The sequence below is a fragment of the Callionymus lyra genome, chromosome 1 (genome assembly GCF_982586985.1).
Source record: "Callionymus lyra chromosome 1, fCalLyr1.hap1.1, whole genome shotgun sequence".
NCBI lineage: Eukaryota > Metazoa > Chordata > Actinopteri > Syngnathiformes > Callionymidae > Callionymus > Callionymus lyra.
In genome coordinates this window covers 13,816,141-13,831,137 of record NC_141818.1, presented here as the reverse complement: position 1 = coordinate 13,831,137, position 14,997 = coordinate 13,816,141, and the positions used below count along the sequence as shown (strand labels likewise).

Here is a 14,997-nt window from a genome sequence, read left to right as displayed (position 1 = left end):
AGACATGTATGTTGCGAACCGAGGGTGAGTAAATTGAGTGGCATTAACTGTATGAAAAATACTTATTAAATTAAAATTGAAAAAAGAAACTGAAGTGCGCATCATGAACACTAGATGGTGGCAGAGTTCCGTGTGAGAGTCTCCTCGGGGCGTGGCCTGTCGCCCTCCTCCACCCCCTCCAACCCGGGCATGGAGAGTTACCACCCTTCAGTTGCACAACAAATAGGATCCCGTTAATGTTTCGTTTTTTTGTTTAGTTTGTAGTAGTAGTAGTAGTTTTGTGACGCGATGCCGTCCATCCAAAGTTTGACGATGAGCTGCCACGCGCAGAACGAGGAGGGCACGTTCTCCGAGGGCGACTCTCTGTCTGGAAGCGTCACCCTGGCCTTACTCAAAGACACCACCGTGGACAGTTTCTTTGTCAAAGCCAAAGGAGACGCAAACGTCAGATGGAGTAAAAAGGTCGGCGATCGCACCAAGACTTACTCCGCGCACCGCAGATACTTTAAACTCAAGCAGTTTTTCACGCCGGAACACGCGAAAGGTGCGAGAAAATGTTGATGTTTACGCACAAGTTTTAACGATATTCTTGTCGCCCCTAAAAATATCTTTACGACTGTTTCAAAAGTTAAAATTGAAGGATTCCTGAAACTACGTGTACTGCTATAATAACCAGAGAAGTACTATGTAGTGGAAACTTACTTGTCGATCTATAGTGGACTACAGTTTCTGGCACAAAACAAAGTTAATAAAAGTTATGACATGTGACATAACTTTTTATTATAGTATTACATGATGACCTGTGTCAAGTGAAGCTCCGTTTACAATTAAACTACGGAAAAAATGCATTTGAATCTATTTTATGAAATCTAAAAGTTTGGTATGGAAGTATATCAGTGCCAGAATATTACATTTATGAATTTAACATTTTATATGTTGAAACTTTGACATGTTTTATTGGAATGTTGTTTATTTTGAGCATTTATTGTTATTATACATTATTATACATTATTATTATTATTATTATTATTATTGTTATTATTATTATTATTATTTAATTTAATAATTTCTTAATTGTAAGGTTGGATTTGTTTTTATTGAATCATTGATCTGATTATATACTATATTGAGATGTTTAATTTGTTTTGTTTTTAGTAATTTAATTGTAATATTTTCAAATTCAATTTTAAATAATTTTTTTGCTTTTTTTACATAAGGTTATTCCAATAATCTAAGCAAGAAAATCTATTTTGATTTTTTTTAAATGTATTTTAATTCAAAATAAAAAAAATGGTATAATTTACAAATGTATTATTTCAATATCAAACGTTGATTAAATCGCTTAAAAAGAAAAACATCTAAGTATGTTAATATTCTGAAGACACTTATCATGGTTCGATTCTTCCACCATTGGGATTGAACACTATGATTTAATTTTTTTTTGCTAAAATTCTGCTGAACTTTTTCCTTTCTCCCAACACACAACAATGACAATGACAGCCACTTCAGCTAACACCAACACGTCTACTTGCAGAAACCATCCTGCCTAAAGGAAATCATGTCTTTAATTTTACGTTGAAAATACCGGAAACGTAAGTACTCCATCAGTCGAGGAATTACTGAAGCTTGGCTAAAACATGTTATGTCTTTGTAGAAGCTTGCCTTCAACGTTCATAGGGAGACATGGGAGGATCTGCTATGCACTACAAACCAAACTCTCCAGGAGCTGGAAGATGGACCGCACGGTTGACCAGGACATCAAATTTGTCACCAAGTCCTTCCCAGATATTCAGTCTTTAATGGTCAGTTTGAATGGAATTTTGAGTTGAATAGCTTCTGAAGTCAGTTTCTGAATAAGATTCTTTATGTAAACATTTAAATCACAACTTTTGTCTACATTGTTTGGTCTGTTTTCAGTCGCCTCAAATTGGTTTAACTGACAAAGAAATGGGATTTTTCTCAAAAGGGAGTGTTCACATGGAGGCCACTATTGAGAGGAGAGCTTTCGCTCCAGGTATGTTCTTTCATTGAGATTCATTCATGTGAATATTGCCACGCGGGTGGCAGGAGCATTCCATAAGTCATTGGAACACTAAAAAAAAGTAGGTCAAGCTCATACACATTTAATTAAAATCACTTTTCAAGTTACCTGTTGAACAGGGGGACTTAAAAAAGAGATGCAAATGTATTATTGAAGGCAGTAGGTGCAGGTAAAAACTCTTCTTTATTTACCTGAAAACAATGTTTAAGCTATTGCAACACATGATTAAAGAAGGAGAGGAAGACGATCATCGAGATTTATGGATGTGTTCAAAGATCACATTAGGAAAAAAAGGTGTGGATGTCCTGACAGGAATGTAATTATTTGTCTCAGTTTCAAACAGTTTTGACTGTAGTCAACCAAATTATAAAATGTAATCAAACATGTTTTTCAGATTACAAACATTATTTTATCCTTGAGATTGAAAGGGATTTGACTTTATACCCATGTATGTGTTTTTATGTATATTTATAATTGATTTTTACAAAACAAAGACTTTATCTTTGTCCTTTGACCATTTATGTGTGTCATGTGAGCGTTAAAGGGAACATTATTATCATGTATTCTTGTACGGTGCTTCTTATGTTCGTTTTATATAAGTCGCCAAACCTTTGTGTTGTCTCTGGGTCAAGGTGAACGACATTGTTTTCGGGCGTTCGGGTCACCTTGACCAAGAGGCAACACAATGGTTGAGACATAAAGCTTTATTTTTGGTTTTATTTGAATACCTTTGTGACTTTCTACTTGTCAAATGTCAAGTGAAACTAACATTTCTTTGGTCTATCCCAGGACAATCTCTGGTGATTGTTGCCAAGATCAACAACTCCTCCTCCAGTGAAATGAGGCCCAAAGTGACTCTATTGAAAAACGTCGTCTACCGTGCCACCAATGGTGTCAAACATGAAAACCACGTTCTGGACAAAGTGACCGAGGCCTGTTTGAGACCTAAAACGCAGAAAGAGATCAAGTCTGTGTTAAAGATTCCACACGACGAGCCGTACTCCATCCAGAACTGTGAAATTATCTTACTGGAATATCAGGTCAAGGTAAGATGGTTCATTTTATACATATGTCTTTTGTTTATGAGGACGTTACACTAAAGATGACAAACAAACATGTTTACTGACTGTATAGATAGTTGTTGAAGCCACTTTTAAAGCAATTATAACATATTGAGTTTTCCTAGATAAAGTTTTTAATTAATTTTAGTTACTCAGGATGAACTTTATAACAAAAAAACATTAAGTTATTAGTTTTTCATTGGTGTTAACGTAAGACCTCAGAATGCTTGGCTTCCATTCCTGCAAAAAACACTGTTTATTGTTGTCAATTACTTTATTTAATTGATTTTAATTGAATAAAGATTTGTTGTCTGTGATTTCATTTTGTCCCATGCTATTGAATGCACCATAGCTTTTCCTGCACTACTACACCGCCCTTTTGTATGTGTCAATCCTAATCCTTAAGCATATTTGTGTTGTTTCTAAACAAAACTAAATAATGACTTGTCTCATTTTAATCAAGGCAAGCTATTTTAGTATAATAAATTTATACTATATTTTACTCATTTAGTTTTCTCGTTTAATTTGTCATCAATCATAAATTGTGTCGAGTTTTCCCCGAACGGCAAAGGCTCGTTCACCAAAATATTCCATTATAAACTCATGGTTAACCAGAGTATGGCGAGGAAAATTAGACTATGTTGGGCCGCCATGGTGTCCTCACCGATGGGGATAACCTGACGTTATTTCCTCATGCATGGGCTTTATTTTCAATATTTTTTATCCTTTTTTTTTATTATTCCATCATTAAAATACATTCTATTAACACATAAACAGTTTATAATGGTTCCCTTGTATTAATTGACAGATTAACTAAATCTTAAATTTAAATAAAACCTTTTTAACGTTGTTCCTGGTCTTTATATCAATTAATAATTTCACGATCAAATCAAAATCGTTTTGTCCTCTTCTTTATCTTGCCTTTTTTTCTCACCAAAATGATAAAGCTTTATGTAAACATTGGTTCTGGTGCAGGTGTCTCATTATCTCTCACTCACCCGACAGGTATATCTGGACATCTCTTTAGCCTTCGATCCGGAGATCTTGTTCCCCATCGTCATCGTCCATCCCGGCCTGGTTTCCGCAGCAACTGGGCACCAGAGCAACAGTGACTTCCCTCCGCCAGCGGTTCCTGCGGCTTTTTACCAAGGACCTTCAGCCGTGTATGGTGCTGCCCAGTATTCGGCGCCACCGCGGACTTACCGTCAACCGGCCGGAGCTTACAGCAATCCAGCGCCACCGGCTTTTCCTTACGCGTCTCCATTTTCATCTCCGTCTTCGACTGTCGTTCACCCTCCACCAACTGCTTCCGCATTTCCTCCTCCAGCCCCAGCTTCTTACCCATCAGCCCCAGCTCCTTACCCATCAGCCCCAGCTCCTTACCCATCAGCCCCAGCTCCTTACCCATCAGCCCCACCTGCCTACACCCCGCCCTCTGCTCCGATGATGAACACCAACTTCCTGTCTCAGTCGGACGAACCACCTCCATCCTACTCCATCCTTTTCCCTTCTTCCGTGCCTGAATCTCAAAAATAGATTGTCGTAACTACAACTAATGTTTATATATATGTATGTGTGTATATTCGTTTTGTTCTTACCAAAAAAATACGTTTTTTAAAGCCAGTCTCACTTATGGCTTGTGTAGAATTGTTTACACTGTTTAAGAAGCTATGAACCTACCACTAGTTTTGTTTAAATAACATATTGTATACATTGTATATTTGTGGTAATCCGAAGCAAACTTGGATGTCTATTGACTTACACACTATTATTTTTATTTACTGATAGATTTGGCATTATTAATACTAACAATTTTGGAATTAGTTGACTGAACTTTTTGTGATGCCGTACATTTTATGTGACTGAGACTGACTATAATGCAACGGACAATGGTGCAAACTCAGGGCAGCACCTTCTGAGCTTTAAAAATGGGACACTACTATCTGAAGCTTCATCAGCCAAAATACTACTTTCAAAGTGTAATGTCCTCATTTTCAAGGGCCCCTAGATGGCACTCTCTGCTCATTAGTCTCTGAACCACTAATATACTTCGACTTTATTGTCCCTAGACAGAGGGAAGTTCTTTTCAAGAGCACCGGATCAGTTTGGCCTTTTGTTCAGGGTTGCTACGCCGCATGGTACTTTTTCTTAAAGTCTGCATCTCAGAGTTCTGTGTCTTGGGGGGGAGGGCGTGATATGTGTGTACAACAGGTGTGTGTTATTTCCTGTTCTACTATATTTGCAGTTTATCTTATGGCCCCGTACAGAGGAGTTGATTCAATGATGCTTTGATACGCAGCAGAAGGAGATAGGGGGGGGGGACGCTTGTTGATGGTGTGCTTGTCAAATTGTATGTTAGCAGTGAAAGTTTGGATGTATCAAAGTAATTATGATATAAGTTATTTGGTGACGGGCTAGTGCAGTCATTGGTGTAGGAAAGGGCCGAGGACGCAGCCTTGTGGTGCACCAGTGTGGCTGGCAATGGATAATGACGTGGTTTTGCCCACCCGTACTGCCTTTAACTCAGGAAGCCATGGATTCATGGTTGCATAATTGTTAAACTGAGAGCGCCACCTACTGAGTTCTAAAACACTGTTTACTGAAACCTCGCCAACCCTTAAATAGTCTACATCATGGGTGCCTTATCAGTGGATTACCATCTCATAGTAGATCTCAGAAGCCTTGTATCCCTCATTAGTACTTAAAAGCAAAGCTAGCTACATGAATCAAACTAGCTGTGTTTATAGCCCAGGAATTAAAGTTGATATTTATAAAAACTTTAACACATTTTTTTAAAGTAACATGTGTACTTCACTTTAGCATGTCTGAAGCCAGGAAAGTTGGTGAAAGGTATTTTACCATATGATGCCAATATCTCAAGATGGAGTTCCACACGTACCTGATATCAGATGATGTAGTCAATTCAGATCATTGCATTTTAAAAGGAATTTTATTTTGTTAGTTTGTATCTCCGGAGAATTTGGAAGTGAAAAAAAAAACACTAATTAAGTTTATTAAAATTAATTATTAAGCTATTTAAGCCTATTTCTGTGTCTAAAACACTCCAATAAAATGTATTTGAGCCAATAAAATTGACCAGACACTTGCAGGGTGCATCCTGGTTATCTACAACATTTGTTTTCTCATCCTTCTATTGCACGCTTTGTTTATTCTATGCATTTGTTGTGAGATATAATGTAAAGAAACACATATGAGAACTGGATTTCTAAGCCTAACAATAAAGACTGAATGAATATCAACCTTGAGTTCAATTACATTCTCTTTAATGGAAAATCCAGTGCCACCATGTGCCTGTATCACCACAATGAGGACGAGAGTTCTCTGATCCAAGACTGTACTATCACTTCACAAAAATGTGGTCTAAAATTCTCAATTAACATGTTAACCAGTTAGAAACACCATTTTATGTTATACTTGTATGATAGAATAAGTGGTGTCAGAACCAAAGATTATGAATCATAGAGTGTTATATATAGTTACCTTTGACAATGTGTAAATGTACTATGAAACCTTCTAGACTAATCCCTAGTATGGACCAAAGCAGACACATAATGTGCCCAACCAAAAAAGGAAACACTGTAAGAAACTGAATAAGGTAGAAACCTAGTGCAGGTGTGAGTAACCAGCAGTCGACAACGTGAGCAGCTATAGTACACAATTAAATACAAACTAGGGAGTCCAATAAATACAACAAGAGTCCAATGTCTCAAAATTCCATAACCAGGGAATAAAATAACTGGAAACCAAAAAAAGACAAACAGGGAGGTTTCTAGGTTTGTAAGCGAGGTCAAAACAGTCGCTACCAAACAAGAAACTAAGGAACTCAACCAAAGGGGCATAAAAAAGCAAACAAATACAAAAGGTAGACAATTGGAAATTCCTTTGATTTGGCACATCGGGTTGTTCAATCCATGTAGTTTTTCTTAGTAACCAATGTTTATTATTCTTTACATAATCGATCATGACATGAGTTCGCTATAGTGCTTTTTAATTTTTTTTCTATAGAAACAAATTTTGATAATAGAGAAAAGAAAGAAAAGATAGTGGTTGACCACCAGGATATCCTGTCACCTACTGGTAGGTAGATTTCGTGACATTTGGTCGTGTACGTCCCCTGACACACAGAACAAGGGGGGTTGTCCTGGAAACTAGTGTTATATGAGACATAGACACACGGAGACAAGAGTACAAATCAATTTAGAAGAGAGGAAAATGTCTCCACGGAAATTCAGAGTTATTATTGAAGACAGAGCTTTTTCTGAAGGAGAGGTCATTGAAGGCAAAGTTGTCTTCAAATTGACAAAAAAAACAAAAGTGAAGAGTATTTCCGTGGCCTTTCAAGGTGGAGCTAAAGTCTACTGGTCCGATGGAGAACAGATGTACAAAGGGAATAAGACATTTTTTAAAGTCAAACTGTACATCATTGAAAAGCAAAGTAAAGGTAAGCAAACAGGAACCTTCGATGAATGTGAAGTGTTTGGGGTGACATTTAGGTAAATTTGATCATCTAAAAAAAACTGTGCATGATTTCATTGTTTTATTGGTATTATGATACGTTTAAGTAAGCTTACATTTTTATACAATGACAATCTTCTTCTTTTTTTTTATCTGTGTTTTGTTTCAACATTGTAATCATGTTTAATGATGCTAGGATTTTTACCTCTTACTTCCATTTTATTTATTAAGACATGAAATTAGCATTGTGCTAAATCTGGTCCAGCCATCTTTTTAATGTAACTGCACATTGTCCTTTTAAATAAATAAACTAAACTAAGTCTTGTTTTGTTAAAAAGTCAACAAACTGCTTTGTTTTTGTTTCAGCCACTGTGCTTCCCAAAGGGTCACATTGCTTCAATTTCAATCTCCCAGTCCCGGATGGGTAAAGCTGTCTCCTGTAAAAATTATATGTTCCCTCATATCATTTTTTTTCTTAGACTTTTTTATTTTTTATCCCTCAGGCACTTCCCATCCACGTTCTATGGAGCGCATGGAAAGATTGTTTACGTACTGTCTGCCAAACTATCCAGGAGTTGGCGATTTGCATCGTCTGTGATGCAAGAAATACGTTTTGCTTCGTCCCACGCCTTCCATGGAAGAACAGAAGTAAGTGTTACTCCAACTGATAAGCCTTCGGTGTTTCATGTTTGGGGTCTTGTTCGGCCGTGACCCTATTTTTCCCTCTCGGTACTTGATGGAAATAAATTAATACGAAGGGACGCTTCCAGTCTCATGAGGCAGGAGTCATTTATTACACAACCTAGGTTGCAATCACACAATGAACTGTGCGTCAGGTCAAAGTATGTTGTGCTCAAAAATCCAAGATGTGAAAAGACTTTGGATCGAGACCTACAGTGTATCTACGTCAGTGAGATATTGTGCCACATGGAACTGAGTGCTATAGACACAGGAAACTTGTATAAACATTTGAATTATACTTTCAAAAAACTGCTTACTGCACCGATTTAAACACTCTTATCCTTTAAAGTTCATTCAGATGAGGTCGGTGGATAAAAAAATTGGGATCTTCTCCAGAGGTCAAGTTAGCATGAGGGTAATCACCGCAAATACATGCTATCCAGGTAAAACGATGCCGGTTTTGCAAAACCCCTCCTTGAATATGCGGTCAATTTATGTTTTAATACTTTTCTTCTTTTCTTATTTATGAACAGGGGAAACCATTTCAATCAAAGCCAGTATAAGCAACATGTCTCCCAAGAAAGTTACCCCCAAGTACAACTTACTACTAAAAGCGAGGTACGGAACTCAATACCCCTCAATAACAAACGTCCAGATTCTCTGTAAAGGGTCTGGAGCTCCAATCCCATCAGCCACTGAAAGAGATGTCGTTCTTCAACTCCAAATTCCGGACGTTCCGATTTATTCTATCGACAACTGCTCGCTCATCTCAGTTGAGTACGTACTTCAGGTGAGTGATCAAGGATTACATCTTAACGATTAAAAATATGTACGAAGTATTCCAACATTAATGAAATGCTGACTGACAAAACTCGTAGATTTTGAAAACAAGTTAATGATTTGCAAAGGACGCCAACGCGTGTGAGAAAAGTCTTGTACAGGAAGCCTCAGCTGAGAATGTGGTCTAATGTTCTTTCTTTCTACTTATGTTTCAAAAGCTACCACAGTTGTGTGGTCTGACTGTTTTAAGGTGAAGTCAATATGGTTTTCAAAAGTGTCTCAAGTTGAAAACGATTTTTATTTGCAGGTATATTTGGACATCAGCTTCTCGTTTGACCCAATCGTGGAGTTGCCACTGGATGTAGTGCACGCTAAGTTTTTCGAACAATGACATCGCACTCGATCCCCGAACAAGCTAGCTCAAAATCAAATACCATCTGATCTTCGAGAGGTTCACACACCAGGTGCTTTATGCAGTTCAAGATATTTGAATCCATATTGTTACCAGCACAAAACTCCCATTCCCACTTTTTTTTTGTGCATTCTCTTGTTTGACAACAGCAGTACTGTATGTGGCCCACCTTGCAAAAACCACCCATGGTCTTGTCCTTTGGTTTGGTCTCCGGTTCTCTTTGTCTCGCACAGTCAAGGGCTGTAGAAGTTGTCATAAAGAGTAATGGTCTGTAATTATTTTTCTCCTCCTTTAGTGACATGCATGGCACAATTTTTTAAGATTCAGTCGTCTTTATTCTCATTATGTTGTCATGTTGTTTTGACTCCTGCATTACACAAAACATGTTATATGTAATATTAATTAAAAAAACAAAACAGGAATATACTTCCTGTACATTGCATTAACACAGACAAGTGTTCTGTTCAGTAGCATAGAAGATTTTCCTTGATTTAATTCAGACATGAAAATAACTTTCTTAGACTTTTTGATAACTCATGATGTTGAGAATATTTTTTTATGTGTAAGTGTAAATAGAAATAAAATGAATACAGGACGCCAAAAACATTTCAATTGTATTTCTTTTGCCTCTGTGAAAGATGTCGGTCAGTCTTAGTTCTTAATAGAATTCTATGAGATTGTTGCCGATTATATTCATGATATTTTTGTGCTTTATACACCTTTGGTTCTCTAAAATGCTGTAAAAGTGTTCAGTTGTCATGTTATATTCTGTATATAACTGTATATATTTCTCTTTATCATAATATTGGGTCTTTGCTTTTCTTGTGTTTTCTTAATTCATTTAACATTTGATGTCAGTATCCGACAAAGTGGATCACTCCATTGTCCCGTAGCTTTCTGAACAAATAAAATGAAAATTAAATTGTGTAACAGGCTTGTGTGAGTTGATCCTTTTGATACTATTTAAAAGCTTCATAATATATGTAACAAATACATACAATTTTGAGCATGGGATGTGAAGTTTACCAACGTTCTTGTTTTTGTCATCTTGTTACAACATGGGTGTTAAACCTATAACAGTATTCACAACCAATAGTAATTCATTGTGTAATTGTTTTGCCTTTGTAAAGCATGTTGTAGATGTTAGTTTAAGCTAAATTTATGATCCATTTACAATCTTCTCTGGCTTTAAAAATGTAACTAGCGAAGTAATAGAAAAGTCCTTTGGAAAATGAGGGTAAAATTGTTAACAGAATATAACAAAAAAGACAATACGTTTAGTGGATGTACAGCAAACAAGAGACTTTTCCATCACTCGGTGTTACACAATTATATGAAGGCCTAGATCAGGGGTGGCCAATTATTTCCTCGGGGGCCAAATTATATACTGTGACTGTTATAAGGGGGACGTCAAGCCAAAAGAAGAAAGGGACAGATAAAGACTTTTAAATATTTAAGACAAATAAATAAAAGGAAATTAGAAAATATGCTTAGGTTTTAATTTGATTGCATATCATTTTATTATAATTGATTTTATTTTAAGATTCCAAGGGAAGTCATATTTCCTGTATTTTACCATTTAAAATAAATTACATCAAATGCAAAACAAGTGTATATTATATCATCATTTTATTTTATTAATTTAATGTCCTGTGTTATACAAATTACTTACTTATTATTATATACATATTATTTAAAAAATATATAAAAGCACCACGAAAAGTATAAAACAAAAACACTTAAAAAGTAACAATAAAAGGCAAAAAAGAGAAAAAAAAGATATTCAAACAAACATCTTTAGGAAACTATATGTACAAAAATGCATGATAAAGAAAGTCCGGAAATAAAATAAATTGTGTAATATTTATTTTATTATACATTTTATTTAAAAATATCATATAATAGAACTTTTAGAAAAATAGATATTCAAACAAAGATCTTAAGAAATATATAGGTAGAGTTGAACTAGTAATAGTAGTAATAAATGAGGACAGTTTTATAGTATAATTTTAAGTTTGATGCATAGGTGGAGTGTCTTCAAAAGAGTAGTGAGTTATTCACCAAAAAAATAGTGCCACAGATCAAGGATGTTGACCGAGACGACCCGTTGTTTTGATTGATCTGCGTGTGCTCAATTATTCTTGTAATAAAGACATACATGGGCTCACTTTATTGACAAACATTGCTTTACACAAAAGGCATAAAAGCAGATTTTCCTTTTTAATGATGGGTTTCTCATTCCGCTTGTTGTTTTGACATTTTGGATGTCGACCAGAATTGTTCGACAATATATTCTTGATAAATTGTTTGGTAAGTAGAATTCATATCGTTCTGAAAAAAATATGGCATGATTAAAGATTTCTATTCAACTCTGACAGTGGCAATATTAATGAAGACGAGACAAACAAGATGTTTCAATTGAAATATCTCAACATCGTCTGCGACAAGACGACTTTCTCTGAGGGGGAGACCATTAAAGGCGCCGTTGTCTTTCAATTGAAGAGGCAGATGAAAGTCCAGAGCATTTGTGTGAAAATGAAAGGTGAGGCTGTAGTTCACTGGCCGGACGAGGGCGTGCACAATCCCACCTCGGAAGGTTCCCTCGAGAAATACTTCAGTAGCAAACAATGGCTCGTCGCAAAGCAAGACGGAGGTGAGCAAAACACACCTGATAAAAATGTGTGTCCTTTATTCTTGTTGACCGTCATCGTTTTGACGACCTCTACCCTTACTGTTCCTTCCATCATCTCATCTGCATTATTAAATGTATGACCCTGAAAACAAAATGTGATTTTGGTATCCCTTGTGTTGCCTTTGGGTGACCTTAACCTTAAAGAAAGGTTGTGGATTAATAAAACTAGTGAAAATGCACATATTTCTGATCTTTTCAACACAAAGACAACAGGGGTCAAGTGTGACCATTATGTTCGATCCGACTTTAAAAATGTCATAACATTACATAACTTTATATTTACCAAAAAAGATTTATTTCAAAAAGGTTTGTTATTGGAAATCTTGCTAAAAAAAAGAAACATTTTTAATCAATTAATTCCAAAATACTACACGATCCTCATCATCTCGTGCAAATGAGATAAGAATGTATTACTATGGAAGGAATTGTGTGCCATCGGAGTTTGAATGTGAATTTCAAACACTTTTTTTGACAGCATCAAAACTGGAAATTTTAATATCCATCAAATTTGAAGCAATGTTATTATGTTGCAATGTTATAATCCGTAAAGGAAATGTAGTAAACAATTAAATGTAAAATAAAATTCCATGTAAATAAATTCAACGTGTAAACATACGGGAAACCAAGAAGAAGCAATAGATCCTTGACGTTACATTACATCATGCAAAGGTCAAGAGCCAGGGAAATCCACCTTTATGATGCTGCTTCAATGACTCTCTTTAATTATTCAATTCAACTCCATTTTTTCTAAAGTGTCTTATCAACAAAGTTATCTCAAGACACTTTACAGTTGAAGCAAGACTATTTCGGGGGAAAAGATAAGCAGATCCTAGCAACTCAACAATGAGTGAATCACATCTCAAAGCTTCCTTTTAGAATGCAGAAACCTTGAGCAGAACCAGACTCAGTGTTGACGGTCTCTTGCAGCGAGTGACTTAATTGACTATTAAATATTACTCATGATATGTAAAGTCTGCTCTCACACATTCACTTCCATAATTCACCACCACTTTTTGTATATTTTTTTCACATTTTATAACTCCAGCGCAGTCTCTTACTTTAGTTTAGTCACTTTATCAAGTGAAAATTTCATATTTGTTGTCAGAGATGAAGTTGGGCTGTGCTCACCTTGAATCCCTCGGTCACTCCTGATCACTTTCTCAATGTCCTCATACATTTCCTCCACAACCCAAACATACTTCTGATGCTCCTAAAGCCAACTCCAGCCGCTAAAAGCCATTCTTCACAAAATCTGTCCTGCTCGCAATTCTGACCGTCTATAGTCAAAGATTCATTAAGGAACTTCTAGTGTTGAAAAGTGTCCTAAACAGATTCTTTACACACAACTACACATCTTATAATTATTTTTTTCATTCTGTTGTAGACACCGTACTTTCTAAAGGGCCACATCGCTTGAATTTCATTTTCCAAATCCCACCAGGGTAAATGCCGCCTTTAATGATGTTCAAATGTTTAGTTATTATTCATGAAGAGTATAATTGCCTTTTTTTTTTTTGTAACCCAACAGGGACTTCCCTTCCTCCTTTTATGGTCACTTTGGAAAAATTTCTTACTCACTGGAGGCTAAAATAACCAGGAAATGGCGAATGCCAACTAGGATTAAGAGATACATCAAGTTTGTGTCCAAGTCTTACACCCACCGTGGAGGAAACATGGTAAGTCTTACTCTTAGTACACTTAAAAAGCCATTTAAAGATGAGCGAAAACAAAAAAGACTGACTAGATCTTGTTTAACGTTCCCAACCATCAGTTCTTAAGTATCTTCTTAAGCATTCACTTAATCATAAATTATCCTTTAAGAATCGTCAGAGTGCATCTATTGAGAAACAAGTGGGGATCTTCTCCAAAGGTGCAGTTAACATAAGTGCGACTACCGACAACAAATGCTCTCCAGGTAAAAAATAAATAAATAAATAAATTGTTTCCAATTTTTGTATCATTTCTATATACGGACTTGCTTTGCTTTCATCGGCAGGAGATAAACTTCCTATTGTTGCTCACGTCAGCAACATTTCTTCCAGTACCTTAACCCCCAGGTTTTGTGTTACACGGGTGACCAAGTACAAGGCCGGTACCTCCGCCAAAACTACCAATGAAATTATCTGCAGTGGGACCGGGAAGCCGATCCCGTCGGGCTCCGGAGCGAGCATCAGCTGGGAGTCGGACATTCCTGACAATGCTGTCTATTCCATCAAAAACTGTTCAATCATCTCCATCCATTATACCGTAAAGGTGAGTTGAACCATAATTTGAAATGGATACCAAATGATCATCTGTGTGTTTTTCTGGTCCATGAAAAGTTCTGGCAGACTTGTAATAAGTACTGACGTGCTGACATACTTTAAAAGATTATTAGACACAAGGATTAGAATCATTAGACCCATTTAAGTGACTCTTCCATGAAGTTATGATGGTGCGATATGGCCCTTTTCCCAGTTTTCTGTAGAGGAAAGAAAAACTATTTCGTGGGTGGTTGTAGCGAAGAAGGCAGCTCATTGTGAATGTGTTCTTGTGAGTGGCAATTGTGTTTTATTTTAGAGCGTGTTTCCTTCCGACTTTCAGATATACTTGAGATACTGGCGTTTGTATAACGCTAGTCTGCTGCTACCCCTGGACATCCTGCCCGCAAGAGCTTTCACCGGACCCGTCCACAGGATTTGACTCAGCTGGACCTCCAGGACCCGCCGACTTACAGCAACTTCCCTGTTGTCAATGTGTGTTCTATCCTGTGCAGTCAATTCCATTACATTGAATATGTATCAACAAAAGGATTAGCCCATAGTTCAGAATAAAAGGTGAAAAAAAAAGTGTAAAAAAGAAAATTGTCGCAATT

The 14,997-nt window shown here is 36.5% G+C and overlaps 3 protein-coding genes across 4 annotated transcripts; all 3 read left to right on the top strand.

Moving 5' to 3' along the window:
• Window positions 1-206: 206 nt before the first annotated feature.
• LOC148088122 (arrestin domain-containing protein 3-like) lies at window positions 207-6,362 on the top strand. Its single transcript, XM_087794506.1, has 6 exons — window positions 207-544; window positions 1,535-1,592; window positions 1,655-1,802; window positions 1,918-2,014; window positions 2,831-3,087; window positions 4,108-6,362. The coding sequence occupies exons 1-6, from the start codon at window positions 289-291 to the stop codon at window positions 4,636-4,638; spliced, it is 1,347 nt and encodes a 448-aa protein (XP_087650632.1). The 5' UTR covers window positions 207-288; the 3' UTR covers window positions 4,639-6,362.
• A 1,080-nt stretch (window positions 6,363-7,442) lies between these two features.
• Window positions 7,443-10,293, top strand: LOC148088121 (arrestin domain-containing protein 3-like). The gene is made up of 6 exons (XM_087803236.1): window positions 7,443-7,564; window positions 7,945-8,002; window positions 8,082-8,226; window positions 8,609-8,702; window positions 8,793-9,049; window positions 9,347-10,293. The coding sequence occupies exons 1-6, from the start codon at window positions 7,501-7,503 to the stop codon at window positions 9,428-9,430; spliced, it is 702 nt and encodes a 233-aa protein (XP_087659362.1). The 5' UTR covers window positions 7,443-7,500; the 3' UTR covers window positions 9,431-10,293.
• Window positions 10,294-11,697: 1,404 nt separating this feature from the next.
• On the top strand, window positions 11,698-14,986 carry LOC148088120 (arrestin domain-containing protein 3-like). Of its 2 annotated transcripts, XM_087803022.1 has the most exons (7): window positions 11,698-11,761; window positions 11,830-12,104; window positions 13,528-13,585; window positions 13,672-13,819; window positions 13,965-14,058; window positions 14,140-14,396; window positions 14,727-14,986. In XM_087803022.1, the coding sequence occupies exons 2-7, from the start codon at window positions 11,861-11,863 to the stop codon at window positions 14,823-14,825; spliced, it is 900 nt and encodes a 299-aa protein (XP_087659148.1). In that variant the 5' UTR covers window positions 11,698-11,761; window positions 11,830-11,860; the 3' UTR covers window positions 14,826-14,986. The 2 variants fall into 2 exon arrangements, with proteins under 2 accessions (XP_087659148.1, XP_087659236.1); XM_087803110.1 differs by lacking the exons at window positions 11,698-11,761; window positions 13,528-13,585 and having other exon boundaries at window positions 11,981-12,104.
• Window positions 14,987-14,997: the final 11 nt, after the last annotated feature.

Bases quoted from the DNA above. Each gene is read 5' to 3' on its own strand.
- LOC148088121 (XM_087803236.1), top strand. From the start codon at position 7,501: ATGTACAAAGGGAATAAGACATTTTTTAAAGTCAAACTGTACATCATT. The intron at 8,227-8,608 runs GTAAGTGTTACT...TATCCTTTAAAG, and splicing joins CCTTCCATGGAAGAACAGAA to TTCATTCAGATGAGGTCGGT. The intron at 8,703-8,792 runs GTAAAACGATGC...ATTTATGAACAG, and splicing joins CGCAAATACATGCTATCCAG to GGGAAACCATTTCAATCAAA.
- LOC148088120 (XM_087803022.1), top strand. From the start codon at position 11,861: ATGTTTCAATTGAAATATCTCAACATCGTCTGCGACAAGACGACTTTC. The intron at 13,586-13,671 runs GTAAATGCCGCC...GTAACCCAACAG, and splicing joins ATTTTCCAAATCCCACCAGG to GGACTTCCCTTCCTCCTTTT. The intron at 14,397-14,726 runs GTGAGTTGAACC...TCCGACTTTCAG, and splicing joins CCATCCATTATACCGTAAAG to ATATACTTGAGATACTGGCG.
- LOC148088122 (XM_087794506.1), top strand. From the start codon at position 289: ATGCCGTCCATCCAAAGTTTGACGATGAGCTGCCACGCGCAGAACGAG. The intron at 1,593-1,654 runs GTAAGTACTCCA...ATGTCTTTGTAG, and splicing joins ACGTTGAAAATACCGGAAAC to AAGCTTGCCTTCAACGTTCA. The intron at 3,088-4,107 runs GTAAGATGGTTC...CTCACCCGACAG, and splicing joins TACTGGAATATCAGGTCAAG to GTATATCTGGACATCTCTTT.